This window comes from Podarcis filfolensis, assembly GCF_964270895.1.
Source record: "Podarcis filfolensis genome assembly, chromosome: 1".
Lineage (NCBI taxonomy): Eukaryota > Metazoa > Chordata > Lepidosauria > Squamata > Lacertidae > Podarcis > Podarcis filfolensis.
Genome location: NC_139604.1, coordinates 127,201,258 through 127,219,995, shown reverse-complemented (window position 1 = coordinate 127,219,995; position 18,738 = coordinate 127,201,258). Strand labels below are relative to the sequence as shown.

General features: G+C 46.0%; 1 protein-coding gene across 4 annotated transcripts in view; it reads left to right on the top strand.

Annotated features, from left to right (window-relative positions):
• Positions 1-18,738, top strand: part of PRKCH (protein kinase C eta) — a 117,481-nt gene that overhangs the window by 59,428 nt on the left and 39,315 nt on the right. For all 4 annotated transcript variants that reach the window (XR_014548137.1, XR_014548138.1, XR_014548139.1 and 1 more), the window contains exons 3-10: positions 550-700; positions 4,159-4,193; positions 5,392-5,480; positions 6,496-6,625; positions 7,519-7,646; positions 10,926-11,069; positions 11,562-11,735; positions 17,788-17,942. Coding sequence is in view for 1 of the 4 variants with exons in the window: in XM_083614064.1 (XP_083470190.1) it covers positions 550-700; positions 4,159-4,193; positions 5,392-5,480; positions 6,496-6,625; positions 7,519-7,646; positions 10,926-11,069; positions 11,562-11,735; positions 17,788-17,942 (1,006 nt within the window). In the remaining 3 variants the exon portion in view is untranslated. The remainder of the gene's footprint in view (positions 1-549; positions 701-4,158; positions 4,194-5,391; positions 5,481-6,495; positions 6,626-7,518; positions 7,647-10,925; positions 11,070-11,561; positions 11,736-17,787; positions 17,943-18,738) is intronic.

Below are 18,738 nucleotides of genomic sequence, written 5' to 3'. Positions count from 1 at the left end.
CTATTCCTGGGTTAGCAGAGTCTGTAACCTGAAGCGTCAGTAACCCGAGTGAAATATATTTGGAGTCGAGAGTGGATTTCATTCTCTTTATTCAGCTCATAGTGGTGAGGAGGAATGGAAGTTCCCCCACAATATCTGCTTTATATGCATTCTTTACACAATGGGCTGCTCGTGATTGGCTAATTCCGGGATTCTCCTGTAGGCCAATCAGGTTGTGGATTCACTTCCACCTGGAGCTGGATTGGGTGGCTCCTGCGGACCAATCATACTGCTGCATTGTTCCAGGAACAATCAGACTGCTGCATTCTGAATCCTATTGTTCTAGGACCAATCAGACTGCTGCATTTTGGATCCTATTGTTCTAGGACCAATCAGACTGCTGCATTTTGGATCCTATTCAACTCAGTGCATAACACCGAGGTACCATTGTATCATGTTTTGAGAAAACTTGTGGTTGAAAATTAAAGGAAAAGAGAGACAAATAAGCAAGAACTAGTACTGATAAGCCTTTGCTTCCCTGTTTTGTCTCCTTTATATTTGTACACACAGGAACACTCCAGAGGGACAGAATATTTAAGAACTTCACCCGGAAGCGCCAACGGGCTATGCGGCGGCGAGTCCACCAAGTCAACGGGCACAAGTTTATGGCTACCTATTTGCGGCAACCCACGTACTGCTCGCACTGCCGGGAGTTTATCTGGTGAGAGAGAGGCTTCAAAATGGAGAGTCTTCCCATTGTCTCTTGCTAATCCCTTCGCTAGGAGCAGCCCTACCTGCAACAATTTCTCTCTGCAGATCAAAGAGAAGGGACCACAACAGAGGCACAAAGTGCATCTCTCTGACCTAAGATAGGGGTGTAAAAGATAGTCAGAGCCATCATGTCTGCTTATGAAGATTTGCAGGCAGCCCGTAGAATATCCAAAGGGAAGGGGGAGAAATTTGATTCACCCTAAATTTAAAGGGGACGCGGGTGGTGCTGTGGGTTAAACCACAGAGCCTAGGACTTGCTGATCAGAAGGTCAGCGGTTCGAATCCCCGTGACAGGGTGAGCTCCCGTTGCTCGGTCCCTGCTCCTGCCAACCTAGCAGTTCGAAAGCACGTCCAAGTGCAAGTAGATAAATAGGTACCACTACGGTGGGAAGGTAAACGGCATTTCTGTGCACTGCTTTGGTTCGCCAGAAGCGGCTTAGTCATGCTGGCCACATGACCCGGAAGCTGTACACCGGCTCCCTCTGCCAGTAAAGCGAGATAAGTGCCACAACCCCAGAGTCGTCGGCGACTGTACCTAATGGTCAGGGGTCCCTTTACCTTTACCTTGAATTTAAAGGTGGATTGGCCTAATTTGCACTGTCTGAAACAACATCTGTGCCGAAACACAGCCATCGTTGGAAATTTGTGCTTCTCCAAATTTGGTTCTTCAGTCAAGTAACGTGTGCAAAACTGCATATAGAAGGGTAAAGAGTTGTATCCAAGTAATATGGAGTAGGCCCATTGAAATGAACCTACCTAACTCAGCTGTGTCCATTAATGTCCAGTTGTCCTCTATGAGTAGGATGAACTTTGGATTCAACCCGAAGCATGCATAAGAATGCATATATTATTAGTGAAAACAACATACCGAAATGTTTGAGAGAATTGCCTTGCAAAAATATTACTCTTAGGCCAAATTTGTATACAAAAATGTGTGCAGCATGATAAATTCACACGGAAATGCTGCTGAGTTTTCGTGAGGATTTTAGAAAATTAATCTGCAAACTGATATGGAAAGGTGGAGAACTGAGAGAAACCGAGATTGACCCATCCCTAAATATTCCACATCCTGAGAATCACAGCTTTTATTTTAAAAGGCAAGATTTCATCATCATCATTTATTTCAGGGCCAAATGCAGCCATTGAGATACCCCTCTCAGGCCACTGGGACAATTGCCTAGGCAATACCTGTTTTTAATACAGTCTTTTAATTTAATTTTAAAACAGTGTTTGAATGGTTGCATGGTTTTATCTTGTACGTAAAAACGCAAAATAAAAACACAAAATGCATATTATTATTTTTTAAAAGCAGAAACAAGTGACCCCTCTTCCCCAGCCTTTACTTCTGTTAAATAGTGGGAAAGATGGACGAAGGACACAGCTCTGTTAGATTCACAGCTCTTTATTACAGCAGCTAGAACTGCTCCTGGAGTCAGACTGACTGCAGCCTATATATAATACTAAGTAACTTGAAACAGTAACAACTCCCAACTAGCTAACCAATCAGTGAGCGACAGTTCTCAATCCTTCATTTGCATACTGGTGGCCCTGAGTGAGAACTGCAGCTAATCTTAATACATAACAACTTCTAGGTGAAACCACTGCCCCCTTTCAACTCTAAACTCAGGCTTTGTCCTTATAACTTTCCATACATTGAGGGAGGGGCCCCATCGCACCTATTTGCCATCTCATACAGAGCCTATAGAACTACAGAGTTGGAAGGGACCATGAAGGCAGAGGGCCTTCTCGGTAGTGGCACCTGCCCTGTGGAACGCCCTCCCGTCAGATTTCAAGGAAATAAACAGCTATCTGACTTTTAGAAGACACCTGAAGGCAGCCCTGTTTAGGGAAGTTTTTAATGTTTGGTGTCTTATTGTGTTTTCAATATTCTGTTGGGAGCCGCCCAGAGTGGCTGGAGAAACCCAGCCAGAAGGGCGGGGTATAAATAATAAATTGTTATTATTTTTATAGTCCAACCCCCTGAAATGCAGGAAACCTTTGCCCAACATGGGGCTTGAACCCTTGGCCCTGAGATTAAGAGCCTCATGCTCTACCAACAGAGTTATAATTTCCCTTTAATGGCCTATCATAGTCTGGCTTATGTTTTGACACTTGCTGGAGTGCTTTTGCCTACCAGGGCTGGATTCTTTCTTCTTCTTCTTTATTAAAAGATGATATATGAATGTTAGAAAAAGTTAGGTGAAAAGGTAAAATTAAAAGTGCACATGGTAACATCCATATACAATATAAAAATAACATCCATATACAATACAAAAAAAACCCCCAACCTTATAAGCATTAGAAGTTGTTGTAAATAAAATCTGCCCTTATTCCCTTATGGGGGACACAAGAGCCCTTATAGGTTCTCCATCGGTCGGAGAAAAGAACAGAGGCCAACCAGAGAATATTGAGAAGCAAAGCAGTTAGTAAGCCTGATTTTTATTGAACGGTTGCAACAGGGTGCCCCCTTCACACGCAGGAAAGGAGGAGGACCCAGAACAAAGGTGTGCAAGCCTTTATATAGACATTTTAAATTGCCTGCCCTGGAGTCCAAGACCACCCCCCAGATACATCATACCTACATCACAGAAAAGGCGGTCTACAACAGAAATTTGAATGTTGTTGTTTTTCCTGTCTGCCAAGTTATCTGATAATGCCTTATCTGATTACCTTTCCTAGTAGTCTGGCCATTCCTTTGAGATGGTAATCACTTAATTCCCGAGACAATGGGAAGATTCCCCCACCCCCTCCCTCCTTGCAGAGAAAACATTTGGTCAGTTTTGGGAGTCAAAATGGTTTCAGGACTGTCGTCCTGTGCTGCTCCAGACATATATTTATGTATGTGTTTGCTTGTTACATTTATGAACATTTATTATATATATATGAGACCTTAAATTTTTTTATTACAAAGTTACATCTAACCCAATACAGTGTTTATAAAAACAGATTTTTGATCTGTGATCATTCCTCTTGCTTGCCTGTATCGGAGTGAAGAGGAGCAAGGCAGATGAATCCATTGATCTTTAAATTGCTAAGAGGTGCCTCTGCCTGATATATTGACTCCCATGGGGGAGTCAGCTTTGAACCAAGAGTGTATAAAAATAGCGAGCCTTCTTTAAATGTATGGGTTTGGGTTTTTTTACATATGCGAGAGAAGCCTATGAACCTGCTATGTCTGTCCAGGGAGGGGTGGGGAGCAAAAAGGATCAGCCGTGATTGCGTCAGTCTGCTCTGACTCTGCTCAAGGAGAGGTGGAAAAGTCTCCAAAAGAGCTGTTTTTACATTTGCATTGTAAACTGTGTCACTGCTGCTTTCCCAGCCACTGTGTTGCTGTGTACAAACCTGACCTGATTTTGGCTCTTTTATCTGATCCTGAGTCATGCGCTTTCTCTGTTTTGTCTCCAACAGGGGAGTATTTGGAAAGCAAGGATACCAGTGCCAAGGTAACGTGCCTCGTCTCTCTCTCGCCGAAATGCACATGCCACAAATTGGCCTTTTTCTATTGCCGCACAGACCCTGTTAAAATGCATGGGAGATATATGCAAGGCTGGTTCTCGGTGAATCAGGCCCATGCTGAAGTTTAGGCTGAGGTTATGCATATCGCTGGGTGTGCTGGTAGACAACATTAGTCATACCAGCTAAGGCCATTTTGATCTGAAAGGGTCCATTCAGAGTCCATATGACGCAGATGGATATCGCCAAATAATTTCTCTGCCTCTCTGTTGATACAAAATAAAAATAAATAATTCCTTCCAGTAGCACCTTAGAGACCAACTAAGTTTGTTATTGGTATGAGCTTTCGTATTTGAAGAAGTGTGCATGCACACGAAAGCTCATACCAATAACAAATTTTGTTGGTCTCTAAGGTGCTACTGGAAGGAATTTTGTTTGTTTGTTTCGACTGTGGTAGACCAACACGGCTACCTACCTGTAACTATCTCTGTTGATAGTTATATTGGTTGCAATTGATGGTCAGTCTATTCTGGAGAAGTCCTGTCTGTCACTTCTTGTCACCCCTATGTGGTGGACGATGAACCTATGGAACTCCTTGCCACAAGATGTAGTTAGTGGCAACTTAGAGGGCCTTTGTGGGGGGTGGAAAAGGGGAAGGATTAGACAAATTGGTGGAACATAGACCTGTCATCAGCTATGAATGTTGCAATTGCCTTGATGTTTGTAGTTTGTAGTTTGCCCTTGTAGTTAACAGCAGCTTGGGGGATTTCATAGAATCTTAGAATTGTAGAGTTGGAAGGGACCAAGAGGGTCATCTAGTTCAATCTCCTGCAACACAGGAATATTTTGCCCAACTTGGGGCTCAAACCCACAACCCTGCGATTAGCAGTCTGATGCTCTACCGACTGAGCTAGGGTGTGGTTAGGGGATCAGCACAGGGGCAAATGGTTAAATCCACCCCTTCCTCCTGTGCTTTGACTCCAGACCTACCACCTCCAAAGCTCCTTTGAGAACAAGATAAAAATGTTGGTGCTTCCATTTTCCAGGGCAACTAATAGATGTCGACCCTGATATATGTAATACAGAACATGACCTGCATTGGGCTTCCCAGTGATTTTTGTCGATCTCACCTTCCTGTTCTGTTTCAACCCTTTCCCCCCCCCCCACACACCTGCGTCTTTTTTCCAGTTTGCACGTGTGTCGTGCACAAGCGCTGCCACCATCTCATTGTCACGGCTTGCACGTGCCAGAACAATAGTCACAAGGTGAACACAAAGGTAAAGACACAGTTACACATTTGGGGTTCTGTAGCTTATTGCAATGTAATTTATTCACCTCTCTGTTGATCCGCCTGTTTCTACAGAGCAACACACTTTGTTTAATGCATTTCCGGGCTGTGGGTTTGCCTGTGTACTTAGTGCCAGGATCTGTTGGTTTTGTGTGATAAAAGATGGATGGGTGTACCCTGCTGAGATGGAGTAACTTCATCCTATGTTCCTATGCCACTTCTACCTTTGTCCTGGAGCCGAACACAATCTCCTTAGGTCCGTTCACTTCAATGGGCTTAATCCCCTGACTTATGCCATGTCCAACCTTTGGCCCATCTAGCAGAAATCTCCTTCCTACCAGCTCATGACGGATGCCGCATCTTGTTTGTCCCCAAGTTCCTTTCCCTACCTGTGAAATGGGCATAATAGTTGTCCACATCACAAGGTTGGAGTTAAGACTTTAAAGACAGCCAATCAATAAAAAACAAAGGCTTGCTAGGCGGGTGGCGCTGTGGGTTAAACCACAGAGCCTAGGACTTGCTGATCAGAAGGCCGGCGGTTCGAATCCCCACGACGGGGTGAGCTCCCGTTGCTCGGTCCCTGCTCCTGCCAACCTAGCAGTTCGAAAGCACGTCAAAGTGCAAGTAGATAAATAGGTACCACTCTGGCAGGAAGGTAAACGGCGTTTCCGTGCACTGCTCTGGTTCGCCAGAAGCGGCTTAGTCATTCTGGCCACATGACCCGGAAGCTGTACGCCGGCTCCCTCGGCCAATAAAGCGAGATGAGCGCCGCAACCCCAGAGTCGGTCACGACTGGACCTAATGGTCAGGGGTCCCTTTACCTTTACCTTAGGCAATGAAGTTAGAAAAGTATTGCATTGTTTCTGAAATGCAATGGAAGTTGTAGTCCTCCATTGGCTATTAATGGTATTTTTTGCTGGGACGGATATTCTTGTGTGTATTTTTACTTGATTTCCCACCTCCCCAACTAACCAGCCTTTCCTCTATTGTTGCTATCTCCTCAGATTTCTGAGCAGAGATTTGGAATCAACATCCCTCACAAATTCCGGATCCACAATTACAAAGTGCCCACCTTCTGCGACCACTGCGGGTCTTTGCTTTGGGGCATCATGAGGCAAGGTCTACAGTGCAAAAGTAAGCCAGAATTCATAATACTTTCTCACTTGTTGTTTTGCAAAAGGCCAACAGCCCCTTCCTCATATGGGTTTCCTGTTTGCGAGGGAAAGCTGTTAAACATTCATTCAAGTTTGTACTTCCCCCCGAGCAATGAAAAGTCCCTAGTCAGAGCTCCCCAGGGTTTGATTTCTTCTGGATGAGAGAGCACCAGAGACCTACAGTGTCTTTGTAATAATTGTTTCATTTGCTAATATACAAGCTGAGGATAAGTGGGAATAGCTGTGGCTCAATGGTATAGAGCAGGTTCAATCCCAGGCATTTCCAGGTAGGGTTGGGAATATCTCCTGCTTGAAACCTTGGAGAGCCGCAAATACGAATTTAAGAAATAACATAGGGACGCAGGTGGCACTGTGGGTTAAACCACAGAGCCTAGGACTTGCCGATCCGAAGGTCGGCAGTTCGAATCCCCACGACGGGGTGAGCTCCCGTTGCTCGGTCCCTGTTCCTGCCAACCTAGCAGTTCGAAAGCACGTCCAAGTGCAAGTAGATAAATAGGTACCGCTCTGGCGGGAAGGTAAATGGCGTTTCCGTGCGCTGCTCTGGTTTCACCAGAAGTGGCTTAATCATGCTGGCCACATGACCCAGAAGCTGTACGCCGGCTCCCTTGGCCAATAAAGCAAGATGAGCACTGCAACCCCAGAGTTGGTCACAACTGGACCTAATGGTCAGGGGTCCCTTTACCTTTAAGAAAAAACATAACATAAATAAACAGCCAGGCAGAGGTGTCCCAGGCAGATGCCATTGCCCTTCTGCCATCTAATTCAGTTTTATGGAAATATTACCATTGCTCAGTGCATTGATTCTGACCCCTCTCACTCTTTGTCCCATTTCTTTCTTTGTCCCTCTTTCAGTATGCAAAATGAATGTACATATTCGTTGCGAAGCCAACGTAGCACCAAACTGCGGCGTGAACGCTGCAGAGCTGGCCAAGACGCTGGCGTGTATGGGCTTGCAACCAGGAAACATTTCTCCAAATGGGGTAAGGATTTGTTTATTCCTTCTCTCTGGCCCTCCCCTCTTCTCCTCGTCAGGAGCTCGAATCGAATCCTGCAGCACAGAGGAGCGCACAGGCCAGATGAACAGTCACTTGTTGTCTTAATAATAATAATAATAATAATTTATATTCTGCCCTCCCCAGCCATAGCTGGGCTCGGAGCAGCTAACAACAATAAAAGTAACACAGTTTACATAAAATCACAATCAATTAATTGACATGCATTCTAAAATCAATTCATTCTAAAATCAATTCAAAATCCGATTAACAGCAACCATTGGGCTAGAGTTCTGTGAGGATTACTGAAGGAGGGGGTCAGACTGCCTTGGCCAAAGGCCTGGTGGAACAGCTCTGTCTTGCAACCCCTGTGGAAAGATGTCAAGTCCCACAGGGCCCTCGTCTCTTGTGACAGAGCGTTCCACCAGAACGGGGCCACAGCTGAAAAAGCCCTGGCTCTGGTTGAGGCCAGCCTAACCTCCCTGTGGCCCAGGATCTCCAAGATGTTTTTGTTCGAAGACCATAAGGTCCTCTGTGGGACATACCAGGAGAGGCGTTCCTGTAGGTATGAGGGTCTTAGGCCATATAGGGCTTTAAAGGTTAAAACCAGCACCTTGAACCTGATCCTGTACTCCACCGGGAGCCAGTGCAGCTGGTATAGCACCGGGTGAATGTGATCTCGCAGTGAGGACCCTGTAAGGAGTCTTGCCGCTGCATTCTGCACCCGGTGGAGTTTCTGGGTCAGTCTCAAGGGCAGCCCCACGTAGAGCAAGTTACAATAATCCAGTCTGGAGGTGATCGTCGCATGGATCACAGTGGCTAGGTCAGGGCGAGAGAGGTAAGGAGCCAACTGCTTAGCTTGGCGGAGATGAAAAAATATCGCCTTTGTTATAGACTGCAATCTGCGCCTCCATGGAAAGGGAGGTGTCGAAGATTACACCCAAACTCTTAACGGACGATGCTGGCACTAATTGTGCCCCCGCAAGAGATGGGAGTTGCCCCCAGCCCAATTCCATATCGTCCCGTCCCAGCCAGAGGACCTCTGTCTTCGAAGGATTTAGCTTCAACCGACTCCCACGTAACCATCCAGCCACAGCTTCCAAACATCTGGTCAGTGTGTCTGGGGCCGAGTCAGGATGGCCATCCATCAACAGATAGAGTTGGGTGTCATCAGCATACTGATGGCAGCCCAGCCCAAAACTTTGGACAAGCTGGGCGAAGGGGCGCATAAAGATGTTGAAATTGGGGAGAGTACCGCACCCTGAAGCACTCCACACACCAAGGAGTGGTGCGATGACAATTCCCCCCAAGCGCCACCCTCTGTCCCCGACCAGAGAGAAACGAGTGCAGCCATTGCAGGACTGTAAAGAGCTGCCCCACCCTCTAGCACAAGGGGGGGGGACCTGTGGCTCCGAAGGTGTTCTTGGGATACAGTTCCAAATAGCCTAAGCCAGCATGTCAAGATGATGGGAGCCAGAGTGCAAAACTCCTTCAAGGCACCAGGTTGGCAGAGGCTGATGGCAAAACCTAGACGGTGTTCGAAACAGCTAGTGAAACACAATTACCATATTTTTCGCTCCATAGGACGCACCGGCCCATAGGACGCATCAAGTTTTTTGGGGGGAAATAAAGGAAAAAAAATTTATTTCCCCCCCAGGCGCTTGTGGTGCCGGCAGTGGGGAGAAGCGCTCTTCTCCCTGCCGCCCGCCCTCAGACCAGGTCCGGGGACAGCGGGAAGACGCGCTGCGCCTCCCAGCTGTCCCCGGAACTTGCGGGGCAGGCAGCGGGGAGAAGCGCTCTTCTCCCCGCCGCCCGCCTTGAGATCAGGTCCGGGGACAGCAGGAAGACGCGCTGCGCCTCCCAGCTGTCCCCGGAGCTTGCGAGGCAGGCAGCGGGGAGAAGCACTCTTCTCCCTGCCGCCCGCCCTCAGACCAGGTCCGGGGACAGCGGGGAGACGCGCTGCGCCTCCCCACTGTCCCCGGAGCTTGCTGCGCTGGCGGCGGGGTCTCCCCTCTCACTCTGCAGGCTTCAGCGAAAGCCTGCATTCGCCCTATAGGACGCACACACATTTCCCCTTCATTTTTGGAGGGGAAAAAGTGCGTCCTATAGAGCGAAAAATACGGTAGAATCGTACAACACAAGAAATCCCAAGGGAGCGGAAAAGAGTATTTATGTATGCGACCACAGCTGCGTGGATGTTATTGGGCCAGAGATGGAAAGAAGATAAAGTCCCTACCAGAGAAGAAGGGCAGATCAAGTTGATGGACTATACCAAAACAGCTAAAATGTCCGGAAGAATCAGAAATCAGGAAGACCAAAATTTTAATAAGGAATTTATAACTTATAAATTTATAACTTATCTTAAAGACCATTGTAAACAGCTAAAATCGTTAGTAGGATTGGATCGTTAGTAGGATTGGAATAACACTTATAGTTTAATGGTGAATTTTGGACACAATGGAGATATAAAATATTTGGATCATCATAAAAGATAGATGCAGGAGGAAATGATTAATAATAGGACCCACAAAGGGAAAGAGTGAAGTCCAAGAGATTCCTTGGAATCTTCTTTTTATGTTGCATGATGGATACGTGACTGTAAGATTTTAATCTGAAAAACCAAACAAATATATTTATTTTTAAAAAGAATCATACAACACAACAACACTTTAAAACAATGCCACACTAAAATATATAATAGCAGGCTTGATAATCTCAGCACAGAGCCTTGTTTTTAGAAGTATTTTTTTTGTGGTGGGGGGAGAGATATGGGTGCCCCCTTTGCCTGAAGTGGCAGCAAGGTTTTCTTCTGGAGGAGTTAAAGAGCAAATGAAGAGGGAAATTTCTGGCCACCTTTCGTATTAATTTCGCCCCTGAAAATTCTAAGAATGTGCCTCCCCCAAATGTCACCAAATCTTTGTGAGGGGCAAATGTTTCCACAAAAGTTGAGGGTGGGTATTCAGCCCGCCTCAACGGCAAAGCCTCAAAACAGTCCCCACAGTTGCTCATAGCTGTCAACTCTTCCCTTTTCTTGAGAGGAATCTTATTCGGAATAAGGGAATTTCCCTTTTTAAAAAAGGGAAAAGTTTACAGCTATGCAGTTGCTATTAGCTTACTTGATCAGATGGAGCAAGTTTCTGTCCCTCATTGTTACGGAGAAAAAAAATGCAAACGTCATGTGGGTGTGAATACGTCAGCTATGGCGCTTCCTTGCAAAAATAAAATAAAATAAGCGGTGGCTTGCTGCCTTCTCTCTCCCCCTCCCAGAAACTGGTCTCCAGGTCAACGCTGAGGCGGCAGAAAAAAGAGAGTGGAAAGGACGGCAACGAAGTGGCTGAAGTCTCAGCGAGCAAGCTGAAAATTGAGGATTTGCTGTTCATTAGAGTTCTGGGAAAGGGCAGTTTTGGAAAGGTAAGAGTTCCTCGTCGGCACCCGGAATATGGGCAGAACTTGCTCCTCAGTTTCTTCTGTGGAACTTCCATTTCATTTCCACAGGGTTTGCGTGTAGGGGGGAAGGAGAACTGGGTTGCACCCAATTTCCCGGCCATTTGGTTCCGCCTTTGCATACTTACTTATTTAAGGACATTTGCAACCCCGTTAACTTTGAATAAAGATATCTAAGCAGTGTACGAAACTCAGTATATAAAAAAACAACAATTTAAAACCATTCCTCTTTGCATCACTACTTATTTAATTAACCTATTTCTATTTGTGCCCATAGATTTATTTATTTTTTTAAGGTGGGAGAAAAGCAGAAGAAATCAGAAGCTCCTGCCCAGCACCAAATGAGATCAAATTATAGCATAAAAGTCCCTCTACCCAGTTCCCCCACAACATCCATAGTTTTATAAACTCGTATCTCCTTTCCCTGCAAACTAAAAACATTTCTTTCTGCCTGGTTAGGTGATGCTGGCTAAAACAAAACAGACGGGATTCCTTTATGCCATAAAAGTGCTGAAGAAGGATGTGATTCTGCAAGACGACGATGTGGAATGCACTCTGACAGAAAAGCGGATTTTGACCCTGGCCAGGAATCATCCATTCCTAACCCAGCTCTACTGCTGCTTTCAGACACCTGTAAGTATTCTTCTCAACCTCCACAGCAAAATCAGCATTAGGAACACAGAGATTTTCGCTTCCTAAATGAGCTCTAAATCTTCCTTACAAAACAGGCCTGTGGACCATAGCGTTTTCTGGGTTTGTTGGAGTTATTCTCAAATAAGTATAGAGAGGATCCTGCTGGGATAGCTCAGTTAGTGGAACATGAGTGTTATGTACTGAGTTGAATAGGATCCAAAATGCAGCAGTCTGATTGGTCCTAGAACAATAGGATCCAGAATGCAGCAGTCTGATTGGTCCTGGAACAATAGGATCCAGAATGCAGCAGTCTGATTGGTCCACAGGAGCCACCCAATCCAGCTCCAGGTGGAAGTGAATCCGCAACCTGATTGGCCTACAGGAGAATCCCGGAATTAGCCAGTCACGTGGGGCCCATTGTGTAAATAATATATATAAGCAGACATTCTGGGGGAACTGGCATTCCTCCTCACCACTGTGAGCTGAATAAAGAGCATGAAATCCACTCTCAACTCCAAGTATATTTCAATGAGACTCTTAATCTCAGGGTTGTGAGTTTGAGTCCCACATTGGGTCAAAGATGATTCCTGCCTTGCAATTCTACAGTTCTATGATTCTTTCTGCAAAAAGCTCACAGCTCTGGAGATCTACTTGTCTTGATTACAATACAGTTTCTGACTTCATAAGGAACGGGCTGTGTTTTCCTGAGAGTGAGCACTAGGTGGCAGGCGTCGCAAGTGAAAAATGCAGCCAGTCACGTGGCCCTTATAAAAAAAAAATTCCCAGGAAAGGTTAGCTGAGGAAACGAGGCAGCAGCTGCCTCGTTGGGACCTCACAACCACAGTCCGCATTCTTGCCAAAGGACAGGCTTGTGAGTCCCTCGGCATTAACTTCCCTCACAAGCATTTCAATAAAACAGGATTACTAGTTTTCCCTGGGAGCGACTCAGTTTTTGAGAGGCTGATCTTCCTCTTTTCATATGTTCCCCACGATGCCTGCCAAGGAAACCGGCTGCCTCCATGCCATACCTTTAAAGCACACAACTCACCCCCCCCCCAGGGCCGACCCACCCATGAGGCAAGGTGAGGCGACTGCCTCAGGCGGCAGGATGCACAGGGGCAGCAGATCCAAGGAATGCATCCCTCGCTGTTGCTGCCACTGTTCCCAATTTAGCTCCTCGCTCGCCTCTTCTTCCCTGGCTGGGGCAGTGGGGATGGGGTAGGGTGAGCCGCCATTTTGTGGTTCGCCTCAGGTGCCAAAATGTCTTGGGCCCCCAAGAGTCCTGGGAGATGCAGTTTGCTGCTCACACAGCCACCACCCCCAGCACCCTTAACAAACTACAGTTCCCAGGATTCTTTGGGGGGAGCCATGTGATTTAAATGTGTGGTGGGTACGCAGCCGCGGTTGTTGCTCACGGTGAGCAAGGCTGTGTTCAAAACTCCGGTGTTGATTCCTGGGGGGTCTTTGGGCAAGACAACCCATCTTGGGCCTCCACCCAAATGGGTCCACCTCCTCCCTGCGGCAAGTACTGGGGGATCTTATCAGTGACCCCCCTCCTAAAGTATAGGCCCTCATTACATCTCCAGTTGTACCAACTCTTGATGTCAGGTCTGAAAACATCCCCCTTGCCTCTTTTTCCTTTCCTGTTTCCTGTTTCAGGAAGCTTTTAATGTTTCCTTTCCTTTTCCCCCCTGTTTAGGGAAGTTTTTAATGTTTGATGTCTTATCATGTTTTTAATATTCTATTGTGAGCCGCCCAGAGTGGCTGGGGAAACCCAGACAAATAAATTATTATTATTATTATTATTATTATTATTATTATTATTATTATTATTATTTCCTCTCCTCTCCCTCATTTGAGTCACACAAATGCTTTCCTGCTTGACATAGAACCAGCTGCCATGTCACCATCAGAAGACTAGAAAAATAACCCAAACTGAATTGCCAGGAAAGATAGGGTCACAGAAACAGCCTCCTGACCTTCGTTGTTGATGCAATAATAATATTCATTATGATTCATTATGGAACCATTCCCAGTCCCTCCCTTCCTCCCCCCCCCTCTCTCTCTCTCTCTCACACACACACACACACAAACACACTTACACAGGTCTCTGCTTGCAACGATGATTTCTTTTTCCATTTTATCTTTTAAAAAGATTATGTGCTGTTGCAGAGCGACTCAAAGTCCCTTTGCACCAGGCTGGGGTGGGTTGGGCAGAGGGGTTGCTGCGCCAGCCTCCCGCTGGTTGGTTGCCAGTTGTGGCGGGATGCCAGAGTCCCAATTCTGGCTCGGAGCTCCTCCTTCCTCCTGCCAAAGGGGCAGGTGAAAGTGATGTGGGTGGCATCCTCGCCAGCGGTGGCCAATGAAAAGTTCTTTCATTCTTTTTGAGGGAGGCTCCTGGGACTGAACCCAAGAATTTGTGCATGACAGCGTCCACTGAGCTACCAGCCTCACCTTTGAGAATTCAACTAGATCAATTTCTGAGCACATGAACATGAAATTTATCACAGTCAGAGACCAGCTTGTGAAACACAAATGGAACTACAATCCCAATAGCAAAACATTTAAAACAATATACAACAATGGATTTTAAGTTTTAAAATGTGATAAGGCATATAAACACATAAAAACTTTAAGATAGACTACCTTAGAGAAATGACCCAGAGTGACCTGTGGATCAAAGTTTGGGAATTTTCTTAACAAACTAGATTGAATCAGGGGATGGAGAAGATCGAATTTTTGCTTTACCAGGAGGTCAGCAAGCCTCACCTTCAGGGGGTCAATGTTTTCTCCATGTGCCTCATTGTAAAAGGGACATCTAAAAAATATGTGTTCAGGGCTTCCTATGTCCCCCAATGTACAGGCGCAAATTCTCTGGTCATATAGGACTTTTTTAAAGGACCCTTCCAAGACTGGTGAGGGCAGAGCCGAGCTTCTGACAAGTGTAAAAGCCCTTCTTGCATTTTTGGATACAAGAAAAAAGAGATATGCTGCTGGTTAATTTCTGAGTACCTAGGAGCCTCCTAAATGTTTCTCGTTTTTTATTGCAAGCCCTTCGCTCATTTACAGTAACTTTTTTTCTCTGCAGCTTTTTCGTTCGGCTTGATTCCAGCCTAGAGCATTGTGCAATGGGGTCTCTCTCTCTCTCTCTCTCTCTCTCTCTCTCTCTCTCTCTCGTCTGGTCCCCATGCCCAGTTGCAGGGCCTTTTGATGCCACACGGCTTCCTGTCGACGCCATCTTTTCTCCGCCACTTCTTAGTACTGCCAGCTTCTGCCCCGGATAATACTGTCACAAAAGTTGGGCGCCAACCCCTCACTCTCTGCCGAGTGGTAGCAAGATCCCAAGGGGTTCCAGGCACTCACCCAGGGTCTATGTTCCTCTGGAGAACTGAGACGTGGCGGAGACTGTCTTTCCTTTAAGAAATGTGGTTTATTCACCTATTTACACCTTCAGTCTGCATGGAGAGAGTCCAGGGACTCAGCTGCACAGCCCCAATTATAACGTTATAAGTGAGTTATAAAAATGTGACACCAGATGGCACTGTAGAGCTCAATGACAAATTGCACATATATATATATGAAGTTTTTTTTCAGAGCGTTTTTTTATATCTGTGTAGATCCAGCCCAGATCTTACAGCATGGTCATATCAAGAGGGGCTTTCCCCCCATAGTAGTGCAGCCCTGAAGCCAACACGTTTCTCCCAACCTCCCTTCAGCCAGCCTGGGAGAGACTCCTGTGGTGGCTCTAAACACCGGGTGGGGGTGGGTGGAAATAAGTAAGAAATTAGATCATTTTAACAAAAGAAAAAAATCTCTATGAAAAATCGAGTTTTAAAATTTTCTGCCCTCTGGCGCCATCTGGTGTTGCATGTTTATAGCTCATTCAAATCGCCGTTTCTTTACTAATGTAGCTGAGTCCCTGCCTGAAGCCTAGAGAGTCACTGCCAGTCAGTGTAGACAATACTAAGGAAGACACACCATGTTCCTCTCTTCTTCCTGTCCCTCCTGCAAAATACTGGCAGCCTGGAGGGAACCTTAGAGTGTCGTGTGAACATTCGTTCATTTGTGACTTTCTCCCTCATTGTTTTTTTAATGGAAAACTTTCATATATGCAAAATTGCTCCAGAGGCTGGGGTGGGGATAAGGTTTCTTGGGCTGTGCACACACCATGCATTTAAAGTACAAGAATCTTGGGAACTGTAGTTTGTTAAGGATGCTGGAAATGGTAGCTCTGGGAAGGGTAAACTGCAGTTCCAAAGAACAGTTTGGTTTAAGTGTATGGTTGTATACACAGCCTTGGTTAGAATCATAGAATCATAGAGTTGGAAGAGACCACAAGGGCCATTGAGTCCAACCCCCTGCCAAGCAGGAAACACCATCAGAGCACTCCTGACATATGGTTGTCAAGCCTCTGCTTAAAGACCTCCAAAGAAGGAGACTCCACCACACTCCTTGGCAGCAAATTCCACTGTCGAACAGCTCTTACTGTCAGGAAGTTCTTCCTAATGTTTAGGTGGAATCTTCTTTCTTGTAGTTTGGATCCATTGTTCCGTGTCCGCTTCTCTGGAGCAGCAGAAAACAACCTTTCTCCCTCCTCTATGTGACATCCTTTTATATATTTGAACATGGCTATCATATCACCCCTTAACCTCCTCTTCTCCAGGCTAAACATGCCCAGTTCCCTTAGCCGTTCCTCATAAGGCATCATTTCCAGGCCTTTGACCATTTTGGTTGCCCTCCTCTGGCCACGTTCCAGTTTGTCAGTGTCCTTCTTGAACTGTGGTGCCCAGAACTGGACACAGTACTCCAGGTGAGGTCTGACCAGAGCAGAATACAGTGGCACTATTACTTCCCTTGATCTAGATGCTATACTCCTCTTGATGCAGCCCAGAATTGCATTGGCTTTTTTAGCTGCCACGTCACACTTTTTTAGCTGCCGTTACATCACAGGAGCTAGCCAATCCATGCTGTGCACAGCCACTGCTTTGTGCAAATGTGCAGAAGCTCCACTTTGGAAAAGAAAGGTGTGGTTGGGTTGAATGGGGTGAAAGTGCTTCCACAGAGGCTCCCACCACCCTACAAATGTTGCACCCTTCTTCATGCACAAGTTTAAAACATTGCACAAATTGCAATGTAGTTCTGACCTTCTTAGGAAGCCCATTGTGGGTAGAAAGGACTGTAATTGGACCACTGCTGTGTGCACATACCTGAGATAAAACTTAGCCACGTGGTGATTTCAAATATCTGCGGTGAATTTTTAGTTGGCTGGACTTGAGGCCTAACTTTGGCTCTTTGTGTTTGAACTAGCAGAGGACATCACCTTCAGGGTGTGGGAACGCTCATCGCGTTTGAATTCCCTTCTCATGCGCTCAGGCGCCTGCCATGAGATAAAAGATCCTTGCCTGGCTGGCTTTCGTTTCCCTCTGCAAGATAATAAACAAGAGTAGCTCTTTCTAGACTGAGGCAGGGCCAGATTTACGTATAAGCTAAACAAGCTACAGCTTAGGGCCTCACTTTCTTGGGGCCCCCTAAAAAATTTAATGGAAAAAAACCACTGGATGTTAATTTCTAAAATAGAAGATAAAAAACAAATAAATTAAAACCTACATACAGCAACAGTGTTTTGTGTTGTGTAGGCTCCAATGATGTAAGTAATGGGCCCCACCTGCTAGCCTGCTCCCTAAAATATCACTGGTTTTAGATACCTGTTAGGTCCATAAATTACCATATAGCATATATTCAACACAAAAAAAACAGCAACAATTTGTTGTTGACAAAGGACAGCTGGACATATCAAGGGCCCCATTACCTTCAGTAGCTTAGGGCCTCATCCAACCTAAATCTGGACTGGGGGAGTGTCTAAGAGCAGCCCATAGGGGCTTTGCCGATGCTCCTCAAGCATTCAAGACTTCCAACACTTACTGATTATTTAAAATGAATTTAATCAAAGCAGCATGTGAAATTTCAGGCTGCGTGTGACGTGGTGCCTCAGTGCATTGCCAGTTACCAAACGGGCTCCTGTTGAGCATGGTGTTTCCATGTCTTTTGTTAGGACCGCCTCTTCTTCGTCATGGAATTTGTGAATGGAGGGGACCTGATGTTTCACATCCAGAAATCCCGCCGCTTCGACGAAGCCCGAGCCCGGTTTTACGCCGCAGAAATAATTTCGGCCCTCATGTTCCTCCACGAAGGAGGCATCATTTACAGGTGAGCAAGAACACCATGCAATAATTTGTTGTTGTTGCTGCTGCTGCTGCTAATTAAATTAAATGAATAAATTCCATTTATACCCTGCCCTTCAACCAATGATCACAGGTCTGTTCACAGCATTAAAAAACCCCAAAAAAGAATAGACCTGGGATAGCACAATCAGTAAAGCATGCGACTCTTAATCTCAAAGTTGCGGGTCTGAGCCCCACATTGGGCAAAAGATTCCTGCATTGGTGGGGGTTGGACGAGATGACCCTTGTGGCCCCTTCCAGTTCTACGATTCTATGCCTCCTTTTCTTTTTAGAATAATAAAATCAATAAAAGCAGCCTCACAGGGAAATGTCACTATGTGCCACTTTTTCAGCCATATAGCAGTATGTGGGGAAATCAAACACTCTCCCCACTTCACCCTTTTACTGGCTCACAGCCCAGTGAAGCTATTTTCTTGAAGCTATTGTACTACCAACCTTACTGTATGCTTGGGAAACATGGACCACTTATAAACGCCATCTCCAACTCCTCAAAAGATTCCATCAACGGTGAGATGGGAGAATCGGTGGCAGAGAGAAGTGCAAAATCAGAGGCAGAAGCTGAAGCAGGAAAGGAGGGAGGCCACGAGGCAGAGACGAGTCCTGCTGGTGTCCTGGTGTCTCCCCTTCCTGCTGCGACAAGGTCCACTCCCCCTGGTCTTGCAGAACCAAAAGAGGCATGAAAAGGACGGAGGAGAGGTTGGCTTCCTGCAGGCACGGTCTCCAATTGTTTGGGGCAAACCCTGGAGAGGAGGAGACTTTGA